The sequence below is a fragment of the Phlebotomus argentipes genome, unplaced genomic scaffold (assembly GCF_947086385.1).
Source record: "Phlebotomus argentipes unplaced genomic scaffold, Phlebotomus argentipes genome assembly contig_2, whole genome shotgun sequence".
NCBI lineage: Eukaryota > Metazoa > Arthropoda > Insecta > Diptera > Psychodidae > Phlebotomus > Phlebotomus argentipes.
In genome coordinates, this window is record NW_026776162.1 from 8,450,998 (window position 1) to 8,477,873 (window position 26,876).

At 35.7% G+C, this 26,876-nt stretch overlaps 4 protein-coding genes across 8 annotated transcripts in view; 3 read left to right on the forward strand and 1 right to left on the reverse strand.

The window, feature by feature from the left end:
• The window catches only part of LOC132265074 (IDLSRF-like peptide), a 60,625-nt gene extending 52,500 nt beyond the window's left edge, over nucleotides 1-8,125 (forward strand). The window contains exons 4-5 of the mRNA XM_059765532.1: nucleotides 2,896-3,094; nucleotides 5,163-8,125. Of these exons, the coding sequence (XP_059621515.1) occupies nucleotides 2,896-3,094; nucleotides 5,163-5,310 (347 nt within the window). The 3' untranslated portion in view covers nucleotides 5,311-8,125. The remainder of the gene's footprint in view (nucleotides 1-2,895; nucleotides 3,095-5,162) is intronic.
• Nucleotides 8,126-10,730: 2,605 nt separating this feature from the next.
• On the reverse strand, nucleotides 10,731-16,129 carry LOC132265073 (phosphatidylinositol 5-phosphate 4-kinase type-2 alpha). Its single transcript, XM_059765531.1, has 8 exons — nucleotides 15,627-16,129; nucleotides 15,402-15,551; nucleotides 15,229-15,326; nucleotides 14,910-15,159; nucleotides 13,388-13,687; nucleotides 13,175-13,323; nucleotides 12,946-13,114; nucleotides 10,731-11,367 (listed from the first exon to the last, which is right to left on the reverse strand). The coding sequence occupies exons 2-8, from the start codon at nucleotides 15,525-15,527 to the stop codon at nucleotides 11,251-11,253; spliced, it is 1,209 nt and encodes a 402-aa protein (XP_059621514.1). The 5' UTR covers nucleotides 15,528-15,551; nucleotides 15,627-16,129; the 3' UTR covers nucleotides 10,731-11,250.
• Nucleotides 16,130-16,346: 217 nt separating this feature from the next.
• On the forward strand, nucleotides 16,347-17,029 carry LOC132264540 (stress-associated endoplasmic reticulum protein 2). The gene is made up of 2 exons (XM_059764781.1): nucleotides 16,347-16,565; nucleotides 16,663-17,029. The coding sequence occupies exons 1-2, from the start codon at nucleotides 16,482-16,484 to the stop codon at nucleotides 16,771-16,773; spliced, it is 195 nt and encodes a 64-aa protein (XP_059620764.1). The 5' UTR covers nucleotides 16,347-16,481; the 3' UTR covers nucleotides 16,774-17,029.
• Nucleotides 17,030-18,200: 1,171 nt separating this feature from the next.
• Nucleotides 18,201-26,876, forward strand: part of LOC132264957 (dystrophin, isoforms A/C/F/G/H) — a 209,724-nt gene continuing 201,048 nt past the window's right edge. For 2 of the 5 annotated variants that reach the window (XM_059765308.1, XM_059765310.1), the window contains exons 1-3: nucleotides 18,203-18,322; nucleotides 25,459-25,520; nucleotides 26,382-26,851. In XM_059765308.1, the coding sequence (XP_059621291.1) occupies nucleotides 18,298-18,322; nucleotides 25,459-25,520; nucleotides 26,382-26,851 (557 nt within the window). In that variant the 5' untranslated portion in view covers nucleotides 18,203-18,297. Of the gene's footprint in view, nucleotides 18,323-25,458; nucleotides 25,521-26,381; nucleotides 26,852-26,876 lie in introns of all 5 variants that reach the window. The other 3 variants (XR_009468550.1, XM_059765311.1, XM_059765309.1) reach the window with 3 other exon arrangements.

Consider the following 26,876-nt stretch of genomic DNA (forward strand, 5'->3'; position numbering starts at 1 on the left):
TATTATTTGATTCAAAAATTGATTGTTTTACAATTTTAATTTGGAACACAATAATTTTTTGATTATTTTATCCAAAATTTGTTTTTTTTTCAACTTTACTTTGAAAAATAATAATAATTGGATAATTTTTTTTAATTTGATTATTTTTCAATTTATTTCGAGAAAATATTCATTTTTTTATCACTCAATTCAGAATTTGGTTATTTTAAAAGTAATTTTTTTGGGAAATGAAAATTTTTTCCAATTATTTTTCAATTTTATTTGAGAAAGTATAATTTTTTTGACTATTTTATTCAGAATTTGTTTATTTTGATTTTTTTTGTTATTCTACTCGGGATAAAAATTTTTTTTTAATTATTTATTCAAAATATTCTTTTTTTTTATTATTCAAACCATAATTTGATTATTTTTCAATTTTACTTGGGAAAATAATCATTTTTTGATTATTTTACTCAAATAATTGATTATTGCATTAGAGAACATTAAGTTTCCTCAATAGTCGCCTTGTGATTTGCCCCTTGTTTGAATGGGAATTCCATTAGGAGTGAAAATTCCGCCTCTGTCACAGCAAATTACATTTGATATTTACTCAGGCGCTATTGAGACATTGTCAATGTGTCGTATTTCATGTATAAGATCATAAATGTGTAATTGAGAGTGATGAATTCATGTAATGTTTCTGTGTTAAACTACTTTGCGAGGTGCTTCGACGGAAATTTCAATTGATAAAATGTCTCAAATGTCTGTCGTTGAGGTGATTTTCTCTTGACAAATTTGTGTGAAAATGCACTGAAAACTTTCACAAGTTATTTTGAATGTTTTCAATATGATTCTTGAAGTGATTTTCACTCCAAAAATTCAATTCATGTCACGAAATATTGCGTCTCAATTGGAGAAAAAGTCCTCTTAAATGCAATTTTCAATTCGATTTTGCCTCATTTCACAAACTTTCACACATGAAAAAGAGCCTTTCATGTCACTCACTCTTGATTATTGATGGAGTTGCCAGTGATGCTGAGTGTTTTCCACTGACAAATCCATTCACGCCAACACGAAAGAGAGAAAGAGAGAGAAAAAAGGCACTTTAAGACGCCAAATCATGGCCAAAAATGTCTTAGCAAGAAAATCCCACTCGTGAAAGCTCTCGGTAAACAATAAAAAGCTCCTCTTTGGGTATATAATTAGCTACATTGGAGTGTTGTAATTTTCTCAAATCCACCTTGAGATAATTAAAATGAACAAGCACCAGGGAATTTGCATAAAACGGCGGCGTTTGCTGAAGAAGGACGATGGAAAAAACACTCTTTTTATGGGCGTTGAAATCCTAGCCTGGAAGAGTGTAAATTTTCACAGAGTGACACGCATGGAGAAAATGCTGAGGAAATTCTTTCTCATCCTTAACCACAAGGCGCTCGTGTGTGTGTGTGTGAAGGTGAAATTGGAAATCACACAAAAGCTCCAAGTCTAACGAGAAATCTCAAAGTTAAACCAAACTTGTGTGGATTTGTGGCATTTTTCCTTTTCATCCTTCTCGCTGGAGAAAATTGTGGGTGAAAATCAAGGGGGAAGTCACTCCGCAAGTTGAGACCATTAACTTTATGATTATTTAATCATTTTTATGATTATTTGTGATTATTAATCAAATTTTGATTATTTCACATAACATTTTGATAATTTTTTTTATTATTTTTTACTGAATATTTGATTAAAATTTGATTTTTTTTTTTAATATTTTGATTATTTTCTGAATATTTCATTAAAAATCGATTATTTAATACAAAACTTTGATATTTTTAAATAATTTTCTGAATATTTGATTCTTTTTTGAATATTTAATTAAAAATTGTTTATTTTATACAAATTCTGATTATTTTTAAATTATTTGTGATTTTAATTCAAATTTTGAATATTGTTCAATTTTACTTGAGAAAAAATTAATTTTTTTTTTAATCATTTAGTTCAGAATTTGAATAATTTGATTTTCTTTTGTTATTTTACTTTCGAAAATAATAAATTATTTTTTAATATTTTATTTGCGAATTTGATTTTTTTTTGCAACTTTACTTTAGGAAATATTAATTTTTTTTGTTATTATTTTATTCAATATTTGATTATTTTGCAATTTTATTTTGGAAAACATTCTTTTTCTGATTATTTTATTCAAAATTTGTGTTTTTTTTCAACTTTACTTTGAAAAAGAATCAGTTTTGGATAATTTTTTTTTTGAATTTTAATTATTTTTCAATTTTATTTGAGAAAATATTCATTTTATGATTATTTTACTCAAATAATCGATTATTTGATTTGAGAACATTAAATTTCCTCAAAAGTCGCCTTGTGATTTGCCCCTTGGTGAAAATGCTTGAGGAGATTGACTTTAATGTCAACTGTGAAATAATACACAGAAGAAGAGCTAAAAGATGTGTTCATAAAACTTAGCAAAGAGTCAAGATTTTCACAGCTTTCATCTTAGAAAGTACACGAAAGCTTTGGCTATATAGATAATGGCTAAACACTCTCCATCATAAACTGGGTCAATGTCAAAGGACGAAGCAAATTAGCTATAATCTTGTAGTGAAAGCAAATTGTAAAAGAAAACATGAACTTAAAGTTCATCTCAAGAATCCCCAAAAGGTGGAAAGACACAACATTGGCAAGGAAAAAAAGGGCAAAAGAAATACTGCAGAGACAAAAAGAAGCCACAAACAATTGAGAAGAGCGCCACTTTCGGCCCCAAATCAATGGGGAGACAAGAGAATGTGAAACTTCTTCTCCTCCCGGGCGATTTGTGTCTTGCTGATTGCGCGCCTCGAAGGGACAATCTTATAACTTTCAGGGAAAAGACACACAGAAAGAGTCGTAAATCACTTCTGTCTCTCTCTCTCTCTCTTGCAGCTAAGCGGCCACCTGTGGAGGAGACGGCGTCCTTCCTGCAGAGTCTCCTGGCCAGCCACGGACCCAACTACCTGGAGAAGCTCTTCGGCAGCAAAGCCAGGGACGCCCTGGAGCCACTCGGCGGCACTGAGAAGGTCGCCATCGCGCTGTCGGAGTCGCAGACCATCGAGGACTTCGGCGCCGCTCTGCATCTCATGAGGTGAGGCTTTTGCGACCTTTTCAGCCCCAAATGTGGGCGCTTTAATCCCATCTCGGGATCCAAAATGGAATCCGAATAATCTCAAGGAGATTAGCACTGAGATTCTCGTGTTTGTCGTTAAGGAATAGCAATTATTGGCATTTAAATTGTGCCTTGTTATTTTGTCATGAAGTTAAATTAAGGAGGATTTTGTACGCTTAAAGCTCCGCCCACTTATTTGCTCCGCCCCTGAACACTGAACAAAGTTACAATTGACACTAGAAAGCGCTGAATATGAATTTTCTTTCGCATAATCTGATCAATTTGAGCAATTCAGAACACTTTCAGTGGAAAACTTTAAAAAACGTGTGGATTTTCGTCAATTGACGTGATTTTTTCCCGGCTTGATTGAATCTTTAAACGAGATTAAATTGATTTTTTCCTGCCCATCGGAGAATTCTCACTTCATTCATATTCTATCGACATTCTTTCGACTGACAGATGTCTCTGCTGGCGTTTGTGTATTTTGTATGAGTTTGACAGGCCGCGTTGGCCATTTGACAAGTGCTTTTGAGGATCTTTTTGTTGCTGTTTGCGCCAAATGAAAGCTGTTTCTAGTGATTTTGCCATTAATTAACTTTCCAGAAGGGTTTCAGAACATTTAATGACTTCTTACTAACTGTTTTAATGATGATTCTGCATAACAATCAGTGTGTTTCTATGCCACAAATCCACAGTATTTCAGTGAGTCTCAAGCTATTGTCTAATCTAGTTTGCCAATTACTCTGAATTTGCCAACAATCCACAATGCAACAGCGTGCAAATGGCATATTTATAAATTTATATGGATGCAAGTCGACGGGTGCCGTGAAGACTATCAAAAGTCAAAATCGTCATTTTTCAGTAGAGCGATTTGAAGTTTGAGAGATGATTTTGCTTAGATATTTTCCTAATTTTTCCATAAACTCTCTGTTATCTTTCAGTAAATTGATAAAATTGCTCAATTCTATTTTTATGCAATTTTTCCCAGGTTTTTCCACTGTTATTTGTTTGAAATATTAACTAAAATACGAAGAATTAATAAACGAATTGGGAAAATTTGCTACAATAAGTCGGTTTTTGATAATTTTTGTGTACTTTTTTTTCAAACAATTCGTAAAAATCAACTTTTTACATTTTTCCTGCCCATCATTTTTCCAAGAAAAAAATTGAAAAAATAATCAAATAATGATTTAAATAATAAAAAAAGATTACTTTCTCAACTAAAATTGCAAAAAAAAATCTAATTTTGAATACACAAAAAAAAAGATTATTTTCCCGCAGTTCAATCACAAAGAAAAATCAAAATATTATCAAAAACTAAATAAAATAGTCAAAAAATGGATATTTTCTCAAATAAAATTGAAAAATAATTGAAAAAAAAAGATTATTTTCCCAAATAAAATGACAAGAAATCAAAATAACCAAAAATTGAATGAAAAAAATAAAAAAAATAAATCTCTTCTCAAGAAAATTTTGAAAAATAATCAAAAAAAAAAACAAATTCCAAGTAAAATTGCATAAAAATCTCAATAATCAAATTCTGAATTAAATTATCCAAAAATGAATATATTTTCCAAAGTAAAATTGAAAAATAATCAAAAAATAATCAGAATTTTGTACGAAATATTCAAAATTTGAGTAAAAATCACGAAATAATCGAAAAAAAGATTGAATAATCACAAAGCTAATGGTCTCAATTTGCGCGACTGATTAGCCCCTTGGGCGTAAACTATCAAAAGTCGACTTTTCATACTCTTCAACGCAACATTGAGAAATTTTCTACATGCGGAGTTTTTAAGAAAAATCGTATTTCTTTATTTCTTGCCAATGTGATAAGAAGACATTAAGATCAATCCAAAAACGACTTTCAATAGTCTTCGATTCACCCGTCGAAGTGGAAGTCAGAGTAAATAATCTCCATTGCTCTGGACAATTTGCACGTCAGCGTTAGCAATTTGGGCGAGTTTGTTCGTTGTAAATTCAAGAATGGACGCCACAGTGTTGACTGGGATTAATGAGGGATGATTTTATGGATGTGTTTTTGCAGGTCCGACTTGGAGCACTTGCGATCGGTGTTCATGGCCGTGGAGAATGGTGATTTGGGCATGCTGAAATCACTGGGAATCAAAGACTCTGAGCTGGGCGATGTGAAGTTTTTCCTCGAGAAGCTGGTCAACACCGGCTTCCTCGACTGAGTAGCGCCAGATCCAGCTTCCCCGTTCTACTACGCTGTCCCTATTAATCCCCAGTTCTACTCCTACCTCGGTTCCTCCTTCGACGGATACGTTTACTAATTTACCCTCACTTAATCTCTCTCCTACCTTCTTATCAATTTCACTCACTCTGCATCATTAATCAATTCGCCTTTTTCCCAAATTTGGGGGAGAATTTCTCCCTCTGCGAGTGAGAAAGCAAAGACGAAGATGAAGGAGAAAGAAAAACGCTAAAAAAAAACCGCCGACGAGATTCATCCTTTGCTGAGGATTTTGGGCAGATGATGAAACTCCGGGGCAACCAAAAAAAAAAAAGAAAGAAGAAGAAGATCATTCCCTCCCCTTTTCTTCAAAAAATTAATTTTGCGCGTTTTTGGGTTGGAATGACGGACAAAGAGGATGAAATGGTGATAATTTCTCGAGAGATTGGCTGGCCATTGAGTGGTGCTTTTCGGGAGGATCAAAAGAAAGAGAAAGAGAGTGGATAAAGTGACAAAAAACACCCTTTATCTGGGCACAGTTTGCAAAAAAAAAGGAAAAAACTTATATAAAACCATCGCAATTCTCAAGCGGTTTTCACGCGCGCGCGCGCGCGACATCCAAAGGCGACTCTGAATTCTTCACGAATGACCTCTTCTGACCACACAAGAAACACACTGACACATGAGAACAGGTCATCATTTGGTGGTGTGACCAATTCGACTTCCCTTTGCCTGTGTCGCGGCGCCAAGAAGAAACCCAGGAGAAGAAAACAAATCTAGAGAACAAAAAAAACACACCAAAAATAGTCATAAAACATAGAAAACACTTAGGAAAATTAGATTAGAAATGTGGTTGATAAGAACAAAAAAAAAAGTGGACAAGAAACGCAAATTTTATTTCCCCAAAAAAAAACCTTCTCTTACTATAAGACGAAAAAAAGAAATGAAAAAAATTCTGTCTTTAAAAACTTTCACTTATAAACTCTTATAAAAACCTCATGAAAAAAATTTGAACAATTTGACATGAAAATCTTCACTCTTTTCAATTTTTTCCCTTTCAAAAAAAAAAATTCACGGAAGCGGGATCGCAAGACAGAAAAGAAAGCAAAGAAAAAATATATTTAACTTCAGAGATTCTTAACATAGTAAGTTTTGAGAGAAGAAAAAATAAATAATTGTGTGCTGATGCTTTTTTCTCTTAGTGTGAAATTGAAGAGTGACAACTAAGATTTAATAAATTTTAAGCGAGATTTCATCACAACAAAAGATTTCTGCGTAATTGATAAAGAAGAAGAAGAAGAAAAAACTTATATTGTAATTCTACTTGTCTTGTGATATGTGTCTCTCTTATATTCCCCAAGAATGTCTCTTAACTTACAAGGAAAAACATAAAATCCACAGTGTTTGACGATCTTCCCAAGATCAAGATTTTTCCCACCTCAGCCCCGAAAAATAGACGTTTCAGCCGAGGTTTCTTAATAAACTCGATTTAAGCTAAAGAAAAAAAAATGAGAAATTAATTGATAAAAAAAATCACATAAAGAGTTGTGTACCTTATAAAGAAAGAAAACCAAGATTTCAAGAAATCTTAGCACTTAAGAGATCAATCGAAATTTCCTTTTTCAAAGCAACAACAACCAACAAAAAAAACATCAGCCACAAATCAAGATTTCGTTCTTCAACATGAGAACCAAAAAAAAAAAACTCTTAAGTTCACTGGATATAAGAAATTTTCAAAGAATAGAAGTTTAAGGTGAAATTTTAAGAGAATGAATCTTATTAATTATATAAGGAGAAAAAAAGTGAAGAAACACGACAGACTTCGGATCGAGATGAAGGTGTAAAATTTAAGTGAGAAAAAAACAAAGTGAAATTATATAAAAATGTTGCGATATGAATTTATTCACGGATGAAGAAGAGAAAAAAAACCCTTAGAAACTCTTAGAATAGAAATTAGAGAGAAAAACTCAAAGTATTTAATGAACACATTATAAGGAGATGAAAAAAAGGAGGTCAATTTTGATTATTGTGTATATTTGAGAAGAGAAAGAAAGAGAGAGAAAAGGAGATGCAAAACCAGTATATTTATCTAATGGAAATTTACCTGTTTGTGTAATCGTAGATTATTCAAGAAGAAAGGAAGGAAGAAATGAAACATATCTAATCGCATATCTCTTATTGAACAAGATAAAGGATTAAAAAAAAAAATTGCATATCAAAAAAAACATCTTTACTATATTTATCTATATATTAAAATAAAGAAAGAAAAAAAACAAGTGAATTATATTATATTGTGGAAAAAAGGTGTCTAAGAAAAAAACAAAGTGTTAATATAAATACTGACATATCAATTTTATCAGGAACTACAATTGTGAGAAGGTTTAAGAGAGAAGAAGATGAAAAAAACCCACTGACGCATTAAGACATATCATGCAGAAGTTGTACGTAATTTCCTCCTCCCAAGAAAAACCCCCCTTTTTCAACCCCCTTTTTAGCATTTAAGAAGAAGCATCTTTTGACCGGCGTTTTGGAGAAAGGATCGCGCGCAGAGCGATTGAGACTCGATTTGTCCTGACCTGTAATAAAATCTCTTAATGTGTGCAATCGAGTGTCAATTTCTCAGCAACAAAGAAGAAAAGAGAATTTTCTCATCAAACCGAAGAAATCCCAGCAGAAACTGTGCGACGAATGAAGATCAAAAAGACGATGGAAGACGATCGGAAAAGTGAACCACAACGAAGGCTTTGGCGTGGAAGAATTGCAAGGAATTTTCCCCCTTTTTCCTCCCCTAAATAAAGAAGAAAAAAAGAACCCTTTAAGAGAAGTGTTTAAGAGATTTGATGCGCAGAATTCCCGATGAAAAGTCCAAGAAAGAAGGAAGAAAAAATATCGTAATGAGTTTTTATCTGAGTACAGTTTTTTTTTCTTCATTTTATTGTTATCAATTATCACTAAAATATTGATGTATAGATTATATAATATTTTATTGTTTAATAAACAGCAATGAACCAGAATATAAAATAAGGTGGAAATTTTATTGGGTGAAAAAATCCGTCACTTGATTTTCTTCTTCTTCTCAAAATTTGATTTCTCTTCTTATTTAATATTTTAATAAAATCAATTCCCATTTTTTTTTTTTAAATGCTCTTCTTCCACAATATTTTTTCCTCTTCATCTTCTTAATACTCTTTTTGTTTCTCGCATTTGATTTATATGAAATACATTTAATAAAAAAAACTCTTATGAACTCATTTTTTTTTTTGCAGAGAGGAAAAACAATTAATAAAGAAAAACACACTAAATAAAATCAAAATCACAGACTCAAGAATTGTTTTTCTTCACTTCTTTTTCTTTTTCAGCATCTTTTCCATCCATTTCTCTCTTTTCTTTCCTTTTCATTTCACACCTTTTTTCTCTCTCTCTTAATCAATCAATTGTAAGCTCATCTGGCGCGACTAGTCTCAAAAATAAACCTTATAAATCAAACTGCTTAAATCCATTTTTCTTTTAAATTCATCATCAAAGATTAATTATTCATTAAATTTCTATTAAATTTATTTCTGAACAGAAAAAAGCTCTCGAAAATTCACTTTTTCCTCCATAAATTGTATGTTTTTTTTTTTAATTTCATCTCACTTGTAGAAAAAGAAGAAACACTTAATAAATTAGAAAATAAAAAGATATTTACACATATTTAAAAAGAGCTTTTTTATAATAGTTTAATTAGTAATTGTTTTTTTTCTTGTTCTCTTTACGCCTATTTTCTAAATACTTTTCATCATCATCAGTGGTTTTTCTTTGTTTTCTTTTAATTATTATTATTGTTCGAACAACTTTTCTTCAAAATTTCTCCTGAGGGCTGAGTCTTGAAAATGGTCAAAATCAGAATCAACAGAACCTCATCGATTTTTAACTTGTTGACATGATCACAATTTTGAAAGTTTCTTGAGTCTTGAGTCAAAATCAGGGAAATGCTTTCGGAACGCACGCAGAAACGTCTTTTTCTTGTTTTGATTTGGGCCAAGTTGAGGTGTTTGAGGCAGAAAATGATAAAAATGCTCCTCAAACTTAACTTTTACCCCCAAAGAATCATCATACGGTGTCTTCAGCGCCTTAAGAAAGCCAAAAATTAACCTTCAGGCGACAAATATGTGAATAATGTGCATTATTAACCTACAGATGTTCTCCTGCGGTTATACGAGAAGTCCCAGGAGTAGAATGAGACTTCTGCGGGCGATCTTGAGGTGCCTCACGAGATGGGGATTGACTTCCTCCCCTTTGCAAAAATTTCTCCATCAATTTTTTCGTCCAACCAATTGTTCATCTTGTGATGACACTTAGATTTGTTTTATATGTTCACATGTTCAATTCATTGATTCATAATTCATGAGACTTAAGCACTAAGCAAAGGACGAAGAATTTGGGAATTCCATCCAATTAAGAAGAAAGAAACCTTAAAAACTCAAAATGTTAATGGCAAGGATTATGCATGACATAATAAAATTTGGATTATCGTTGCCTCGACACTGCAAAGAGGGACTCTCAGGGACTAGTTAGGAACAATGTGGTATTGAGGAAATTTATACTTTGTCGAATTCGGCAAAGAAATCATTTCACATCAAAAGCGTTCAAATGAAAGGCAAATCAACAAATTCGCGGGATTGTAGAGTTAGATTTGACATTTTTAAACTCTATTATGGTTTTCTTTTTCGAAGGAAAAATAGTTAAAATGCAATAAATGGGGGGCGAAAATGACAAATAGTAACATTTATAAAATATAAATCACTATTTTCTATCCGAATATCCACTAAATTTTTACATTCTCCGTCTCTGAGCCTCTATAATAAGGAAAATTATCAATATAAAATTAAAAACAATTAGAATAATTATTCTATTATCCATTTCCGATGCCATCGATGGCCATTTGATACTCTAATTGAAGTAAAATCTTAAAATTGAGACATTGAGCAATCGTGTTGACTCGATGTTCTCATGTCAACACGAGTTGATTGATTTTAAGCCAATTTTGACTCGGTTTCTGACTGATTTTTACTCAAAACTCGCAAATTTCTCAAAATCAGTCAATTTCCACTGATTCTGATTTTGACGAATTTCAAGACTCAGCCCTCTGTTTGTAATTCTTCTTATTTGAGTGATTTTTTATTGTTGTTGTTATTTTTTTCTTCTTCTGGAGGAAAGGAAAAATGCTCAAGAATTGCATTGAATGCCTTATTTAAATATTCACACGCAAAAATTACTTAAATTTCACATCAAAATCCCAAGAATTTCTTCACTCTTTTGATACTTTTTCTCTTCTTTTCACATCTTTTTTTTTTTATTAATAAAATTCTAACAACACCTGTTTATAGAAAGTCTTCAATTCAGGCTTAAATACGGTTTTTTTCTTCTTCATCTTCTTCCTTTCATTTAAGGGATTTATTCTTTATTTACTCTATAACTTCAGCTTTTCACATTCTCGCTAAACATTGCACAAGATTTATTGTTTTATTAGTGTTTTTGTTTGTTTGTTTTGTGTAGAATTTGTCCATTTCACAGAGTTTCAATTTGTCATTTTTACTATTAATATTATTATTATTATTATTATTATCATTTTTATACAAAAAAGAACAGGAGAAAAAAGATGAGAATTTGAGAGCAAAAGAGTGTCTCAAGAGAGAATATTTGAAATTGAAAAACTTTTTTCTCCTCCATTTTCGCTTCAGCATTTTATTTTTTCATTTGTGATTCGCAACGAAGGCTTGAGATAGAATTTCTGTGTGTGTGTTTTTGTGTTTTCTTTTCCCCTTTTTCTTATCTTTATCATCCCCCAAATCTGTATAATCTCAATTAACTTCTCTTCCTCAATTTTTTTCTTCTTCTTCATTCCATCAATTTTTCTTTTATCAGCACGAAATGTGCTTGTAAATTAGGCAAAATACTTCTACTCAATTGCCTTATCAATAAAGTCGATAAATCGTTTGGCATACTGTTCAGGGTCACAAGTTGAAATTCCATCCACATTGCTCCCATACTTGACTGTCTTCGCTGCTTTGGCTGCCTGTTCGCGTGCCGCGCGAGAGAAAAGAGGGAAAAAGAGAGGGAAATTGTCAGTAATTGCAGAGTGACAAGAAGTCAATTGACTCACATGAATCACAAAGAATCAAATTTCTAACCACACAATTCGATGCAACTTTACAAACTTGTCATACTAAATAAGATGCAAAATCTTGTATTATAAGAAATTAATTGAGAAATTCTCTCAAAGTATCAAAATTCACTAATTTGCCCATGAAGACAATAAAAATGTAACAATTTTAGAGTTTCTTACAACATTTTGAAGGTTTTTTGAGATATTTTCTGCAATGAAATGAAATCTTTTCTGCTTATGCTTTGAAAAATACACGGATTTGCTCAAGAATGTAAGAAAACTCAATTTCAAGAGACCTTCAGTGCATTGAAATGATATTCAGAAACTTTAAGGGCTTATTTAACCTCACTTTTGACTATCAAGATGCCCAATTTCTCAATTTAAAGACTTCTAGACTTGTTAAAAAAGTTGTTGTCAATGTTTGTGCTTTGAAAAATCTGTAAATTCACTCAAGAATGCAAGAAAACACAATTTCCAGAACCAAAATACTCTTCCAATGACTTTAAGGGTTTATTTAACCTCACTTTTCACTGTCAAGATGTGCAAATTTCCAATTTAAAATCTTGCAAAGTAGTTAAAATGCCCAAAATTAAATCATATTCCAGAGAAACGAACGAATTAAATAATTTATTTGCAAGGGGAAAATCACTCCGCAAGTTGAGACCAATAACTTTGTGATTATTCAATCTTTTTCTTCGATTATTTGTGATTATTGCTCAAATTTTGATTATTTCGTACAAAATTCTGATTATTTTTCTATTATTTTCTGAATATTTGATTAAAATTTGATTATTTTATACAAATTTGGATTATTTTTTAATTATTTTCTGAATACGTTTTTTTCAAAATTTGATTATTTGTGATTTCAATTAAAATTTTGATTATTTTTCGATTTTACTTGAGAAAAAATTCTTTTTTTTTTATTTATTTAGTTCAGATTTTGATTATTTTGATTTTTTTTTATTTTACTTTGGAAAATAATAATTTTTTTTGATATTTTATTTAGAATTTGATTTTTTTTCTCAATTTTACTTTCAGAAATATTAATTTTTTTTTATTATTTCATTCAAAATTTGATTATTTTGCAATTTTAATTTAGAAAACAATAATTTTTTGATTATTTTATTCAAAATATGATTATTTTTTTAAATCTACTTGAGAAAATATTCTTTTTTTAAATTATTTTATTCAAAATTTGGTTATTTTTCAATTTTACTTGGGAAAATAATCATTTTTTGATTATTTTACTCAGATAATTGATTATTTGATTAGAGAACATTAAGTTTCCTCAAAAATCGCCTTGTGATTTGCCCCTTGTTTATTTGGCTTATTTGCGCGCATTTTTTGCAAAAATTGGAGTTTAATATAAAATTTCAATTGAAAAATCAAAAACTCGAGCAAATGAAGCACTAAAATAACTTCTCAAGTTGAGGTTAAGATTCATATCTTATAAGACAAGATGGCAAAGTTGCATAGAGTGAAACTCACTTGCTTCTTCACGCCATAGTGCGTGAGCACGTCGATAATTGCAATGAAGTAGATCTCTCGCCTCTCCGGCACACTCGAGATGGCATAGATGTCAATCTCCGGTATGATCTCATTGTATTGTCCCTGGCCGATGTATCGCGGCGAGTCTGGCGGCGTGTTGTAGTTGAATCTGTCGCGAAAATCCCAATGAAATCGTCACAATTCACAGGAAAAATGCAAAAATTCTTACCTTTCGCCACTGTCGCACTCTTCGCTGTCACTCGTTTCGCCCCGCGCGCCACCCTGCAGCCCCTCATTGGCCAGATCCTCCTCGGCGCGATTGCAATCGTGAATGCCCAGCAGCAGAGAATAGTCCATGAGGTGCAATTTGGTGAGGAACTGCAGAAGAAAGCGACGAAATTAAGGAAATCAGAGCTGCAAAAGCACAAGCAAATCAACTCACATCGACATCAGCATTGAGTGTGGCAAGCAGCTTCTCTTTGGCTTCGTCCCCAATCAGTATCTTGATGCCCGACTTGATGAAGTCATTGTCCTTGAGCGTCGGCAGCTGCTTCTCCAGCTCCTTGTCGCTCGCCTCGCGCTCCACCGTGCTGCCCTTCAGATCGAACTTGCGATGCACGCGCAGGTGCGAGCTGAACACGTTCCGCATCACCACGAAGTACGACTGCACGCCATCCACCGTCAGCCTGTACATGCCAAGATACTGCGGCAGCAGCACGTTGCCGTGTCGCTCCACGACGTACTGCAAAGGTTGCAGCCAAGTAATTAGACTCGAGGCCACGCCCACTCGCGAGCTCCGCCCATTTAAACACTTCACATCGATATTTCTCGTCTTTTTCACAGAACAAAATGAATTCTTCGTCTTTTCTCATGTTTTCAGTATTGAATTTCACTGAATGCTCTGAAGATCTTCAATCAATTTGACTAATAAAGCATTTTATCTTCTGAAAATGTGTCTAAATAACGACTTTTCACGAATATTTCTCTCTTTATGTCTCTGTTTGTTTTAAATTAAGCTTTTTGAGCACTTTTCATTGATATTTCCTGTTCGATTTTAAAATATTGCATTTAAAAGATAATAAAAGCATTAAATTGAGCAATTTTCATGCTTTTTATCACACTAAACACCCAAAAACTGTGTGAGAAATCGTCTTGATTCCTAAGAAATATCGACAATCTTACTAAATACACTGAAGAATTGATTTTAATACCCTTCTTAAACGCTTAAAAATACACTAATTCTGAACTTAAAACCCATCGAGATGATGAAAATATTTCTTCACAGTTGAAAATGCATAGAAAATTGACTTTATAAAGGGTATTTGTGATGTTTTCAATCGATATTCATGAATAATTCCATAAATATTGCATTATTATCCCTTCAATTATAGTATTTATCATCGCACAAGCTCAAAAACCATCAAATAAAGAATGTCACAGAGTTAATTTCATGTTTCGAAAGCATTAAATATCATCATAAAATAGGACAAATTTAAAAACTCTTCAATCTCCAACAAAACAGACACACAAAGTGATTACAGTTATTTTCCAAATCCATTCATTGCACGCAATTATTGGAATTGACATTGATTTAGACTATTACAAGGTCATTGAAGCCACGCCCCTTTCGAAGCCCCGCCCTTTCCATTGTTCTCTGCCTTTGGCTGTGTTTTTCGCCGTGTTTCAGTGCGTGTTTGACCAAAAGTCGCATCTATTAATAGTCTTTCTCACACTTTATCACAATCTCTTATCTATGCTCATGTCGTAAATCAACTCTGAGCCTAATGCTGAGCATTTTCAGCCAAATTCGCGTGATAAAACTGTGTTTTCAAGCAAGGTTTTCTTGTTCAGTGTGAAGAAAAGACTGTGAGAAAGTGCCAAAAGTCCGTCAATTCGGACTTCTCTGGGCGGAAATCTCGCCATTATCGCGGCGGTGCTTATCGCGCGATGGCGCGATTACTCACCGGGTGGTAGTGCTTGAGGAAGGAGTGCATCCGCTCCACTTCCTCCGACGTCAGGCTCTTCACGATGAACAACTTGTCGTAGCTCATGTAGAATTGGGCGCCACTCTTGCCGCTCGAGTCGATCTTCAGCGGCTGCGAGCGCGTCAGGGACTCGCGATAGTCCACATCGTCCACGCCGAAGCGCTCCCTCAGGTTCCGGAAGACCAGCGGACAGTACTCCTTGACTTTGAAGTGGGATGGCATGTTTTCTCTGCAACAAAGCACCGCAATTACTTGGGTTTCGGGGTGTTTTTGGGGCTTCTGGGGCGCTTTTACTCACTTGTTGAACAGGTGATTGTCGACTTTGATCTTTGAATAGGCCCGAAAGTCGTCTGGCAGCAGCATAACCGGGATATTGACATGGCTGAGCTCGTTAATCTGCCCAGAAAAGCACAGAAAGGCACAGTGAAAAACCGCCCGCGACGCACGGAAACCCCTCAAAAAGATACTCACGGTGCTGTTGATGCCCCACATGAAGACACTCACGAGCGGCTCATTGGCGCGGAAGAGCTTCACCTTCTGGTGCTTCACGCGGAAGTGCTTCTTCTTGAGGATCCGCGGCACCGGCACGGACGACATTTTCCACCGGCGGCTGTCTTCACTCTGAAACACGCACACACAGTGCCAAATTAGCGCGACTGTCGGACAGCGCGAAATGTCGCGCAATTTTCCACTCACACCGCGATTTTCCCTCGCTTTTCCTCACGCGTGTCTCCGCTGAGCGACGAACGTTGTTATCAGTGGGCGGTGTCTTGGCTCAGCCAAACTCCGCACAAAACACCAAAATCACACTTCACCTCACAATTTCACACCCTCGCGTGCCCTCGAGCCCCACTGCACCGCCCGCGGGGCCACACAGTGCGCGAAAAGCGACGGGAAGAGCGTGAAAATGCGTGAAATTGGGCAAGGGTGCTTGCCCACGGCGCCGCAAGGGGCGCTGGTGGTTGAAAATGGCAGAATTTGCTGCAGAGATTTTCTTCGGTCTCCCGATGAAAATACCACGTTATTCACATCAACTCCATCGCAATGGGGCGCACGGGAGCTCCGACTCGCGATTTGGGATAATTTTGCCCGCGACAAGTGCTGATTTTGCGAGATTTTCACTGAAGAAACACGCCTTGGATGCTTTTAGCACTCAATCATCCAATTTGACGTCTTAGCACACTGAACCCGGCTGGACAGCCGCACTGTCAGCTGGACAAGCACAACAACTACGCAGAAGAGGAAAAATGATGGACTTTGCGAGGATTTTGAAAATTCATGTCCTTGGGAAAGCTCTGGAAGACCAATAATGCGATTTAGAAGGGATTTCTGCGGAGGAGAATTTTATTTGTCGCGGTTTTTTCCCTTTTGCCGTGGTGAAAGTGGCGCCGCGGTGCGTGAAAGTTGCACAACGAGCGCTCCGCTGTGCTGTAGCCACTGAGCGACGTGTCAACTTTCCCTGAACCACGTATAAATCTCACGACGAACCATATTTCTCCACTTTAGGAGTGCTTTTCCCACTGCAAACCACCCGCAAACCAGTCAACGAGAATGGCCCCCAAGCAGAGGATGAAGATTGCCAACGAGAAGGCGGAAAAGTACATCACGATGCGAGGAAATGTGCCCAAAAGTTCTGTGAGTATTGAATTTCACCTCTTGTCTCTGCCTTGGACGTGTTTTCACGCGCTTTCTCTCTCTCTCTCGTGTGTCTCCCGGACGGGGCGCTGTGCAGAAGAACAAGGAGGAGCAGTACGCCGTGGGGCCGTGGCTGCTGGGGCTCTTCATCTTCGTGGTGTGCGGCTCGGCCATCTTCCAGATCATCCAGTCCATCCGGGTGGCGTGAGCGCGCCCCCGTCGCCCAGCCGCCGCCCCCAGACTGACCACAGACGCGCGTCCTCAGGCCTTCCGCGGGACGACATTTCTTCGCAAGGACAAACAAGGAAATTCGATGTTATCTGTGCAATTTTTCTCTCTTGGTTCTTCTCAATTCATTCCCATCAAATGTAATCTTGTTTGTATTTTGTACATTATTCAGGTGAAAAATTGTGTGTCTTCGGATGAATAACAAGAATAAATCCACAATTTGATTTGCAAAACAAGACGACCTTTAGCAAAAACATTATTCCGAAAAATTTCTCCAAATCTCAGCTGAAAAAGCGCAACAATAAAAAAAAGTCTATGTTATCGCTTCGTCGCGCTTCACTAAACTTCTTTTTATTGCGCACATTTTTCGTGGATGTTCTCGCGAAAAATGTGTGGCAAGAGAGGCGAGATAAGAACACGTTTTAGTCGGAATTGGACAACAGGTTCGATTGGGTGGCGCGCGAAGGTGAGTTTTCCGCGCTTGATGGTGTGAAAATGTGCTGCAAATCGCGATGAAGAAGATTGTGCTGTACAGAATCCACTTTGAGGGTGACTTTCCCACCCGGAAAATCACCGAGAGCATCGATTACGAGATCTTCATGCAGAAGTTCTACGGTAAAGTAGCAATTTTGCTGGATTTTTGGTGCAAAAAAGTGCGTGAAATCGCGAGATTTTGGGCAGAAGATTCGCCACCTCCGCATTCTATGTCCTCGAAAGTGGGATTTTCTTTACATAACAGCAATTCAGGGCTCTGGAGAGTGTATGTCAAGTGTCGAGCTGGTGGAATTCAACTGATTTGCCATTGAATTATTGACTGTTATCGACATTTCTTATCACTTTTCCTCTGCATTCGATTCGCTTCTCCCGCCATTTGAGGGGAAAACATCGAACGCCATTTCTGCACTTTCCCCACTTCTTCGTGCAGAAATCTCTCGAAATAACACCAAATCTGCAAGGATTTCCTCCAATATCCCTTCATTACCAACTAAATTCATCAAGCAGTACGGAAAATACTTGGAAAATACTGTATTTTCTGCTAAAAAACCACTAAATCAATTCTTCTCTTCCCCGCTTTTTTTCCTCTTCTCCTTCGCTCACTATCGCGGCCAACTTCACGGCGCTGAGTGTCATGTGGTCCGGAGGGCGCCACCAGTTGGTGTTTTTATCTCGACGTTGGAAGTCGCGCGGTGTGGCTTTTGCCCTTTTCACCCCATTTAGCGCCCCATTTCCGCTATGCACCCAACCAAAAAGTGCTCTCCGCCCTGCAGTGACGCACCCCCGAGTGTTTTCCGCGGCGTTCCGGTGGCTCAAGTGTGCGGAAAGTGAGTGGAAAAGTGTTGCTTGACTTTGACACCTGTTGATTTCACTTTCGCGGCGCTCAAGAGTGGATTTTCACGGTGAAAAACCCTCCCGGGAGTGGTTTTCTCGCGATCCGCGTGCACGGCGGGCACTCCGGGGCCCCCGCGAGTGAGGTGCGAAGAAGTGTTTGTGCGTGCGCGACGACATGGAGTCTCCGGCGGTGTTCATCGGTAAGGGGCGCCTTTCCGGCAGGTGCAGAGCGGAGGCTCAGCGTGGGCGCCGCGCGCCCCGCACGGGAATGTTTATCACACGACTATTTGCATATTTTCGTCATAATTTCTCCGGCTTTTGTGCCGATTTGGCGCACAAAGAAGACGATAAACGCTTCAACACGATCGCTTGACGATCGGAAGTGATTCGAGGGGCCTAGAAAGGCCCAGCGGAAGCCTAGGATTCTGATTCACTAGATTCTAACAGGATTAGGACTTAATCTTGGGTTTATCTTCCTGGATTAGGCTCAGAAAATGTCTTATCAAGTTAGGCAATGACTTTAGGTACCTTTAGATACTTGATTAGAAAACTAGGAACTCAAGGAGGCTTTTTCGAAGTTAACTAGGATCTGCATTTAATCTTCTTCTTTAAATTCTAGGTTTCAAAAGTTCTGATAAGACCTTGAAAAAGATCTTTGTTATTTCCGTACCTAATAATATAGGACCTATTCTAATAGTAGTATTTTACAGAACTAGATTATTTAAACCAAAAGCCTTAATTTTTCTAAGATCAGAAGTAAACTTAAACCAAAGAGCGAAGATTTCTTATATTTTAATCTTAGGTTTAGATAGAAAAGCAACTTAGATTTCAAAATTTTTTATTTCTTGCTCAACTCTGATTATATTTTTACCCATTATTTAAAAAAGTGAAAAATTTCAAATAGAAATCTTCACAAATTTTGCCATTTTTCCGGAAAACAAGGTAAAAAGTCTTGTTAAAAGAAATTTTTATTAATTACGAGTTTAGAAATATTTTCCATGTTTAGTGATTAAGAACTTAACTTGAAAATTGAATATTTTCAATATTTAGATATTTTTTAAGTTGTTCTTGAAGTTGTTTTGAATATTTTCAATATTTTCCGGATACAAAATCACTGGATAGAATTTTTGAACATCCATTTTTCCGCGATCTCAAGTTTTCTATAAGAATCTTTAGACGGTTTTGGTTTAGTTTTCAGCTCTTGTTTTGAAGATGTTTTGATTTCTTGGTTTTTCCGAAATATCTTTTTCCTTTTTAGTCCGTCTTTTAAGACTCTCTTCAATAAGTTTCTTCAAGATCCTAAAATCTCGATCGAATGACATTTTCCATTGAGGATCTCTGGACAAAAATTGGAGCCAATGAACCGAAAAAGGCCCAAAAAACGAGTTCACTGGACTTTGAGGGATTTTGTGTTGTGATTCAGCCACGCATATTTTCCCTTTTCTCTTCCCGGTTTTCTTTCAACTCTCTCTCTAAACAGAGTCGCACGGAAAAAATTCCTTTCCCTCCATAAAATTATATTCGAATCACGATCTGGAGAATCTCCTTATTATCTCTCTTTCTCTCTCACTTCTTCCCTTGGCATTCTTGCGCTGCTTCTTCGCATTCGTTTGGAAGCCCCGCAAAGGAATTGCGCTGACTTTTGCTGCGACTGTGTGTTTATGTGTGGCAAAATGCATTCGGAATTAACCTGGGGTTTCACTCGGGCGCGAATCTTATCAAATGTAAACAGCACGAAGAGATGTGGAAGAGAGAAGAAGACGCGAGAGTATTTCAGGTCATTGGAAGATTGACAACGATTTTCATGGGCTCAGTTTTGCCTCTTCTTTTCTTCTTCTTCTGCTTTGGCTTTTTTCTGCATTGAAAAATGCATTTCGACGGGTGAATGGAAAACTACGAAAAAGTCGATTTATCATTGTTTTCATCTTATGAATTTTTAGCAAAGCTTATTATTTGTTCTTCCTGTAGAAAAATGTTGAGATTTTTATCTTATGAAACAACAGTAAAAAATCTTATTTATCTTAAAAGCACGAATGGGAAAATTTTTCTAAGAAAAATGTCTCAAAAATTTCAGTGAAATGCATAAAATGACTTGTCAGACAATAATTTTAGATTTTCAGAATTATTCTAAAATGTTTTTTAGTCTTTGAATGAATATTTCTCAAATCTTTTAAATTTTTTCACTTGAAAACTAAAGAATAGTTCAAGCAAAGTATAAAAAATTGAATTTTATAACAAATATTTTCAGATTTTCCATTAATTTTGCCATATTTTAGTGAAAAAATCCAATAAATGCCAATAAAATCAACTAAAATGTTTACAAAATAAGAAATTCAGAGCAATATTTGCAATTTAAGGAACGATTTGAAGGCATTTTGATGGTTTTTCAAGTAAAATTTGGAAATATCAGAATTATCCGGAAATTTTTTTTTACTTTAAATAAATATTTCTCATATATTTTTAGATTTTAAATTTTTTCACTTGAGAAACTTTAAAGAAAAGTTCAAATAAAGTATGAAAAGTTGATTTTTTAGAACTTGTTTGAACTTGAAATGTAATATTTCCAAATTTTCTAATAATTTTGCCATATTTTAGTCAAAAATTTCAATAAATACCGATAAAATCAACTAAAATATTAACAAAATAAGAAATACAGAGCAAAATTTGCACTTTAACGGACGATTTGAGGGCGTTTTGAAGTAAATTTGGCAAATTTCGCACCAATTTTGATGGTAAATTTTAAACTTGCTCTGCTGAAAAATGGTGATTTTGACTTTTAACAGTTTTCCCAGCACCCGTCGATTTGAAGGCAGTGATCGCGAGAGTGAGGCGAAATTAAATGATCCGTGAATTGATTCGTGATTTCTTTGCGGTAAAATTGCAGAGCGGAAATGCAAATTTGTCTATTTTCTTGTTTTTTTTTTTGGGGGTTTGGTCGGAAGACAAGACAATTAATTGTGTGTTGTAATTTATCGAGAGATTATCGCATTATTTTCCTTCAAACATTGATAAGATTTTGATGTCATTTCTGGATCATTTGATGACTTGAAAAGTGGAAAAAACAAGACTAAATTTGTTGATTTGAGGCGCGCATTGTTTTTGAAAAAGCGAGTGGGTTCACAATTCTCGCATCTTTAAGAGTTTCTTCAGCCGCGGTGTTGTTGAAAACTAGTCGTTGTTTTTGTGTGATTGTTGAGAAATCTCGATTTCGCGCCCACGTGGACAAATATATACTCAATGAACTCACGCTGAAATTGTGCTGCAAATACTTTTCATCAACGCAATTGCGCTTTGCGAGAGATTTGAGGTGAAAATTGTAAACTTTCTGCATTTTCGCCACTGTTCAGAGACATTCTCTTGTGAGGGTTTCTTAAGGTGCTAAAATGAGCTCCTGAAGGTGCGTGATTGTGGGATTTATTGGGCATTAAAATCGCACAACCAAAAGAGTCTCAATTGAGGCGCTCGGAGTTGAGGAAATCCAGCAACTCCACAATCTTTATACACTCTTTATAGGCGATTTAGGAGTGCTGGAAAAGTACACAAAAGTGTGCGATAAAGTTGAAGAAATACAAACAAGAATCACGTTATCGACAAATGCATAATATTTTTGCCAGAAGGATGACAAATGCAGCTTTTTTTCTTGGAGTTTCTCGTGTGATTTATCGGCTGAGAAACGCGCGCGCGCGACTAATTAGTGAATTTCTTTGCAATATTGCTTCTCAATTGCAGAAATTCCTAAGAGAGAAATTACTGTTTGTCGAATTCCTGCCGAGTTTTGATTTCATTCATGCAAAATTGCTGGAAATTGATCCCTTTCAGGTAATTTAGCGGTGATTAAAGCAATTAAATTTGTATTGTTTGAAGAACTGAAGATATTCTCCGGATTTTGCTCTTAAAATTGCTCATGAAAGCTTTATAAAATGTTGAAATTTTTCCCAGCAATTTTTTAAGGGAGCAAAATTAGAATTTTGCCTTAAAATCACAGAGAAATTTGTCAAATATACTTTAAAGAGCTTAAAATTGTTTATATTTCAGTTGATTTGATTGATATTCATCAGAATTTTAGACTAAAATTAATTAGATAAACTTTAAATATTAGTTTTCAAAGTCGATTTTTAATACATTTTATCTAAACAAGTAATAAAAATCAAGTTTTCATACATTAAAGAGATGTTTTTATGCAAATGATTGCAGTTTGGGATGATTTTCTTACAAAAAAAGTGTTGCGTAAACTAGGAAAAGTCAAAATTACAAGTTTTAAGGAGGAAAAGTAGGAAATTATGTGGGAATATCGCTGTGAAAACTGCCAAATTGACCTCAAACAGCTTCTAAATCGTTCATTAAAGTATTAATATTGGTCTATTATAGTATTTTTTTCTAGTTTTGTGAATGTTTCAGTTAATTTTATTGGTATTTAATGGATTTTTTGACTGAGAATATAAAAAAAAGTAGATAAATTGTAAAATATTCGTTCTAAAGTCTTTTTTTTAATAGTTTTTGAGTACATTTTATCCAAACTAGAATTACAGTCAAATTCTTTTAAGCCCCGCCCACTTCTTAGCTCCGCCCAGAATAGCCTTCAGTCGATAGAAATGAAGCAGATTTCGGCAGTAAAATGCTTGGCGTCTTTATCAGAGAAGATGCTCTAGAAGAAAAGAGAGGAATTCCTCTGCGTGGTGATAAGATAAGCTTCTGAGATTGTGTGTTGAATGGAATTTCGGCAATTTTTGTCTGTGACATTTTTTTCCCACAATCATGCTGCGAAATGTTGTCCAATATTGTTCAGCATAATTGAATGTTGAGTGGCAAATTGTTCAGCTGCAGTGGAATTTGCATGAATGGTCATCGAAATACGCCAATTACTCTCCTCTCGCTCTGCCTCTCTTTGCTGCTCTTTGCTGCTCTTTAATCGCACGCCATTGAGGCATACGCCGAAGATTTATGTCGCATAAATTGACAACTTTCTATTTGATATGCCCTGATGAAGTTGTGCTGAATGATTCTCTTCTCTCCCCCGAAGAGCGCGAACTTCTTCTTCTTGACATGCGATTGATATTCCTGGGCGCGAATGCGGATTGTCCAGTTCTTTGTGCGCGATTGGGTTTCGCGCTTCGCCACAAAGTGGTTTAAAACACACAGAGAGAAAGAGTGAGATCGATTTATGATCCTCTCTGATTGGGTGTTAATCGCTATTCACATTCTATCATCAATGCACTTTATCCAAAATGACATGAAGATAATGCGTGCGTGAAATGTTCTGTGGCTTCACACACAGGATTGGCTTTTATGTCGTGCTTCAACTTCACTGTTTTGAGGGTAAAAATAGAGCCTGAGAGTTTGAAAAGTCCCCCATTGATTTCTTGTAGCAGCAAAGAGCGTCTAATCTCGCCAAAGGCTCCCACATTTCCGATGGGTAACATGCAATTGAGATTAATTGTGAATGATGAGAGAATGTGAAGGAAGGAAAGTGGGAAAATATTTTCGAAAGGGAGGAAGAATGAGAGAGAGAGAAAAGGGCCAAAATGGGTGTAAAATTGTCACGATTCTAATTTATTTCAAACTGTTCTGACATCAATTTTGTCTTTAACCAATTGCGTTTTTTCCATCTAGTGTTCTGATAAAAAGAGAGAGAGAAAAAAAAAATATATTTAGGGAAGTCAGAGAGAAGCGCGTTCAGATGAGAGTTCATTGAACTCTTTTTGTCATCGAACTTGAGCCATCAAATTGATTTTAATTACTTTGCGACGCGCGCGCGAACATTGAGTTGAAGAACAATTTGGAGGGAAGGAAAGAGAGAGAAAGAGAGAGAAGATGAAAAGTCAATTGCCAATGAAAGAGAAAGAAAGCAAAGACTCATCAATGAATCATTTGTCGTTGACTTGTTCTTAAATGGATTTTTGCTATCAATTTATGCTTTTCATGCCGGAGAAATTTATTTCAAACCACCAGAGATTGTGAACACATTTAGGAACATTGATGTCTGACGAGATTGTCGACCGAAAAGTGGCGTTTATCGTTTTATATACACAGACACTTTGTGTTGGAACACAAGGAGATAAAAATTCACCTGTCTTATCGCGATGACTGAATTTATTATTTTCTCCTCAAAGCGGAAAGAATTAGCTCAAAGGCGGAGCATTTGAGTGGGCGGGGCTTAAATTAGTGCCTCGATTTCGGGTGCTTTGAACTAATTTGAAGCTAATTGGTGCTAAATATTGGAAGACTTAAGTGGCGTTTTGGGAAGTTTGACAAGCCTTCATTTATTATAATAGTTTATTTTTAATTTGATATCCGTTTAGCAGAGTAAAGTCGATATGATGTCATGTTTTTGAGCTTAATTAAGATTGTTTCATAGCAGAAATTAAAATTTCTAACTTATGTTTAAGATCAAGACTTGATATTCTAGAAATCAAAAAGTTTTTTTCTACTATTTGTGCTCTAAATGATTATTTTTACAACAATTGAGAGTAAATTATCGTTCAAAAATGGCATATTTAGGGCACACTTAAAATAATCCTGAAATATCAAGAAATCTTGAAATGTGGTTTGCATCCCGGATATCAAGATCTTAAAGTCTTTTTAGTTTTCCTTATGATTCTTATTGAAAAATAACTATTAGTTGATCATATTTGTATCGATTCAAAGCAAATTCTCGCTCAAAATCAATTTCAAGAAATCTTGAAATGTGGTTTGCATCCCGGATATCAAGATTTTAGGTGTGAATCTTCAATTCACAACAGTTTTCTTAACAATTCTCATTGGGAAAATGCTTTGAAAGACATCTGGAATGAAACATTCTTCGGCGACTTTCAGTTTTGAGCAAAAGAAAAAAGAGATAAAAAGTGACAGTGTGAATTTGTCAGCCATAAATACGTGCATTTTATAAGATGACACGCATTGAAGAGAACGTAATAATAATGGTGCGAAGAGACAATTACTCGCGTCGCGGAGTGTGAAAAGAATTGATGAATGAATGGTTGTATTTCTTCATTATAACCAGAGATTAAATGCGCTGACAACAAGGTTGAAAAAGTTAATGGAGAAAATTCACATTTCTCATCACATTTTGCATCATCAATTCAAAATAATAATAATGAATTATTATTATTTTGAATTGATAATTAAACAAAGTCTCTCCAATTAAGAGTTTTAATTGAACGAAAAGAAAAAAAAAATGTCTATTGTGAAATTTTTACTTGTGCGATAATGGAAATGTGTGACAAAAATGCTCGTTTTTCACTGACCATTTGCGCGCTTTTATGTAATTGTTTGCATTGGGTTTTGAATAAATATGTGCAAATATTCCAAAACTCTGTCTTTCTTCTGTCTTTTCCAGATGAGCGCCAAGATGTTCAGAAGAAGACGTTCACAAAGTGGATTAATGCGCACTTGTCCAAGGTATTCTAAGATGCTTTAATTTGTGACCTTTTGCACCCTCGCGCTCCACAATCCGTCAATTAGCGGAGCGCCTGAAGTGACGCGAATGGCGAGGCGCTGTGAAAGATGGGAAATGATGCAAGATTGTGGCTTTTGATGATCTGTGCGATGAATATCAAATGCTGAGGGGTGAATAAGTGTCTCGATTGTGGCTCATTTCAGCGCTGATCGGTGGAAATGTTTAAAATTCTGATCAGTAAATCAATTTTTGAGAGATAAATTGAATTCAATAGAGTCAGAATAAATTGAATTTAATTGTAATTCAACCAATTGAGTGACATTTAATGCTTTGAAATGTGTTTTTGATAGCTTTTCATCACATTTCTCACGGTTTTTCAATGTGATTTTAGCAATTTCTTTATTATTCTTAGTCGCAGAATGAATTTTGCATTCATTTTGGTCAGTATTTTAGAAGAGAATCTCAAAGAAACACACAGAATTCTATTAAAACAAGATGTTTTTAAACACTTTCACTTAAAATATTTAGAAATTTTGCTTTTTGAAGGAAATTTTATGATGTTTTCAGACGATTTTCCCGAATAATTCCTTTAATTATACAATTTTTGGCTTCTCAAAGTGATATTAATTTTTTTAGCTCAATAATAAGCTCAAAAAAGATCAAAATATGAATATTTCAAAGATTATTTACACGTTTGTCGTAAGAAACGACGTTTCTTAATGGATTCTGACGGAAAATCAAGGGTTTTTGGAGGAAATTTTGCAATCAAATCACAATAACGATAAAAAGTGGAGTTTTTCACTGCCGAAAGACACTTATTCGCCCCTCTTTCGATGGCCTCACGTCGTCTCTTCCGCCGGCAGACGACGTGCTCGCCGGTGGCGGACCTGTTCGTGGACCTGCGCGACGGGCATCGGCTGCTGGCGCTGCTCGAGGTGCTGACCGGCGAGCGGCTGAGGCGCGAGAAGGGCCGCATGCGAGTGCATCACATCAACAACATCAACACGGCGCTCACGGTGTTGCAGCGCAGCGGCGTGAAGCTGGTGAACATCTCCAGTGATGACATCGTGGCGGGCAGTGCCAAGCTGACGCTGGGCTTGATTTGGGCCATTGCGCTGAGCTTCGATGGGCAGAAGTTGGTGAATTCGCAGGGCGTGAGTGGCATTGAGAAGAGTTTGCTGCTCTGGGCACGACGCTATACAGAACCGCACGGCCTGAAGATCGGCGATTTCTCGGGCAGTTGGTCAGATGGACGAGCGTTTCTCTACATTCTGCACGAGCACGTGCCGAAATTCGATCTTGAGCGATCTGTGAGGCAGCATCCAATGGCAAGGTTAGTGTTTTGTCTCTGTTTACAG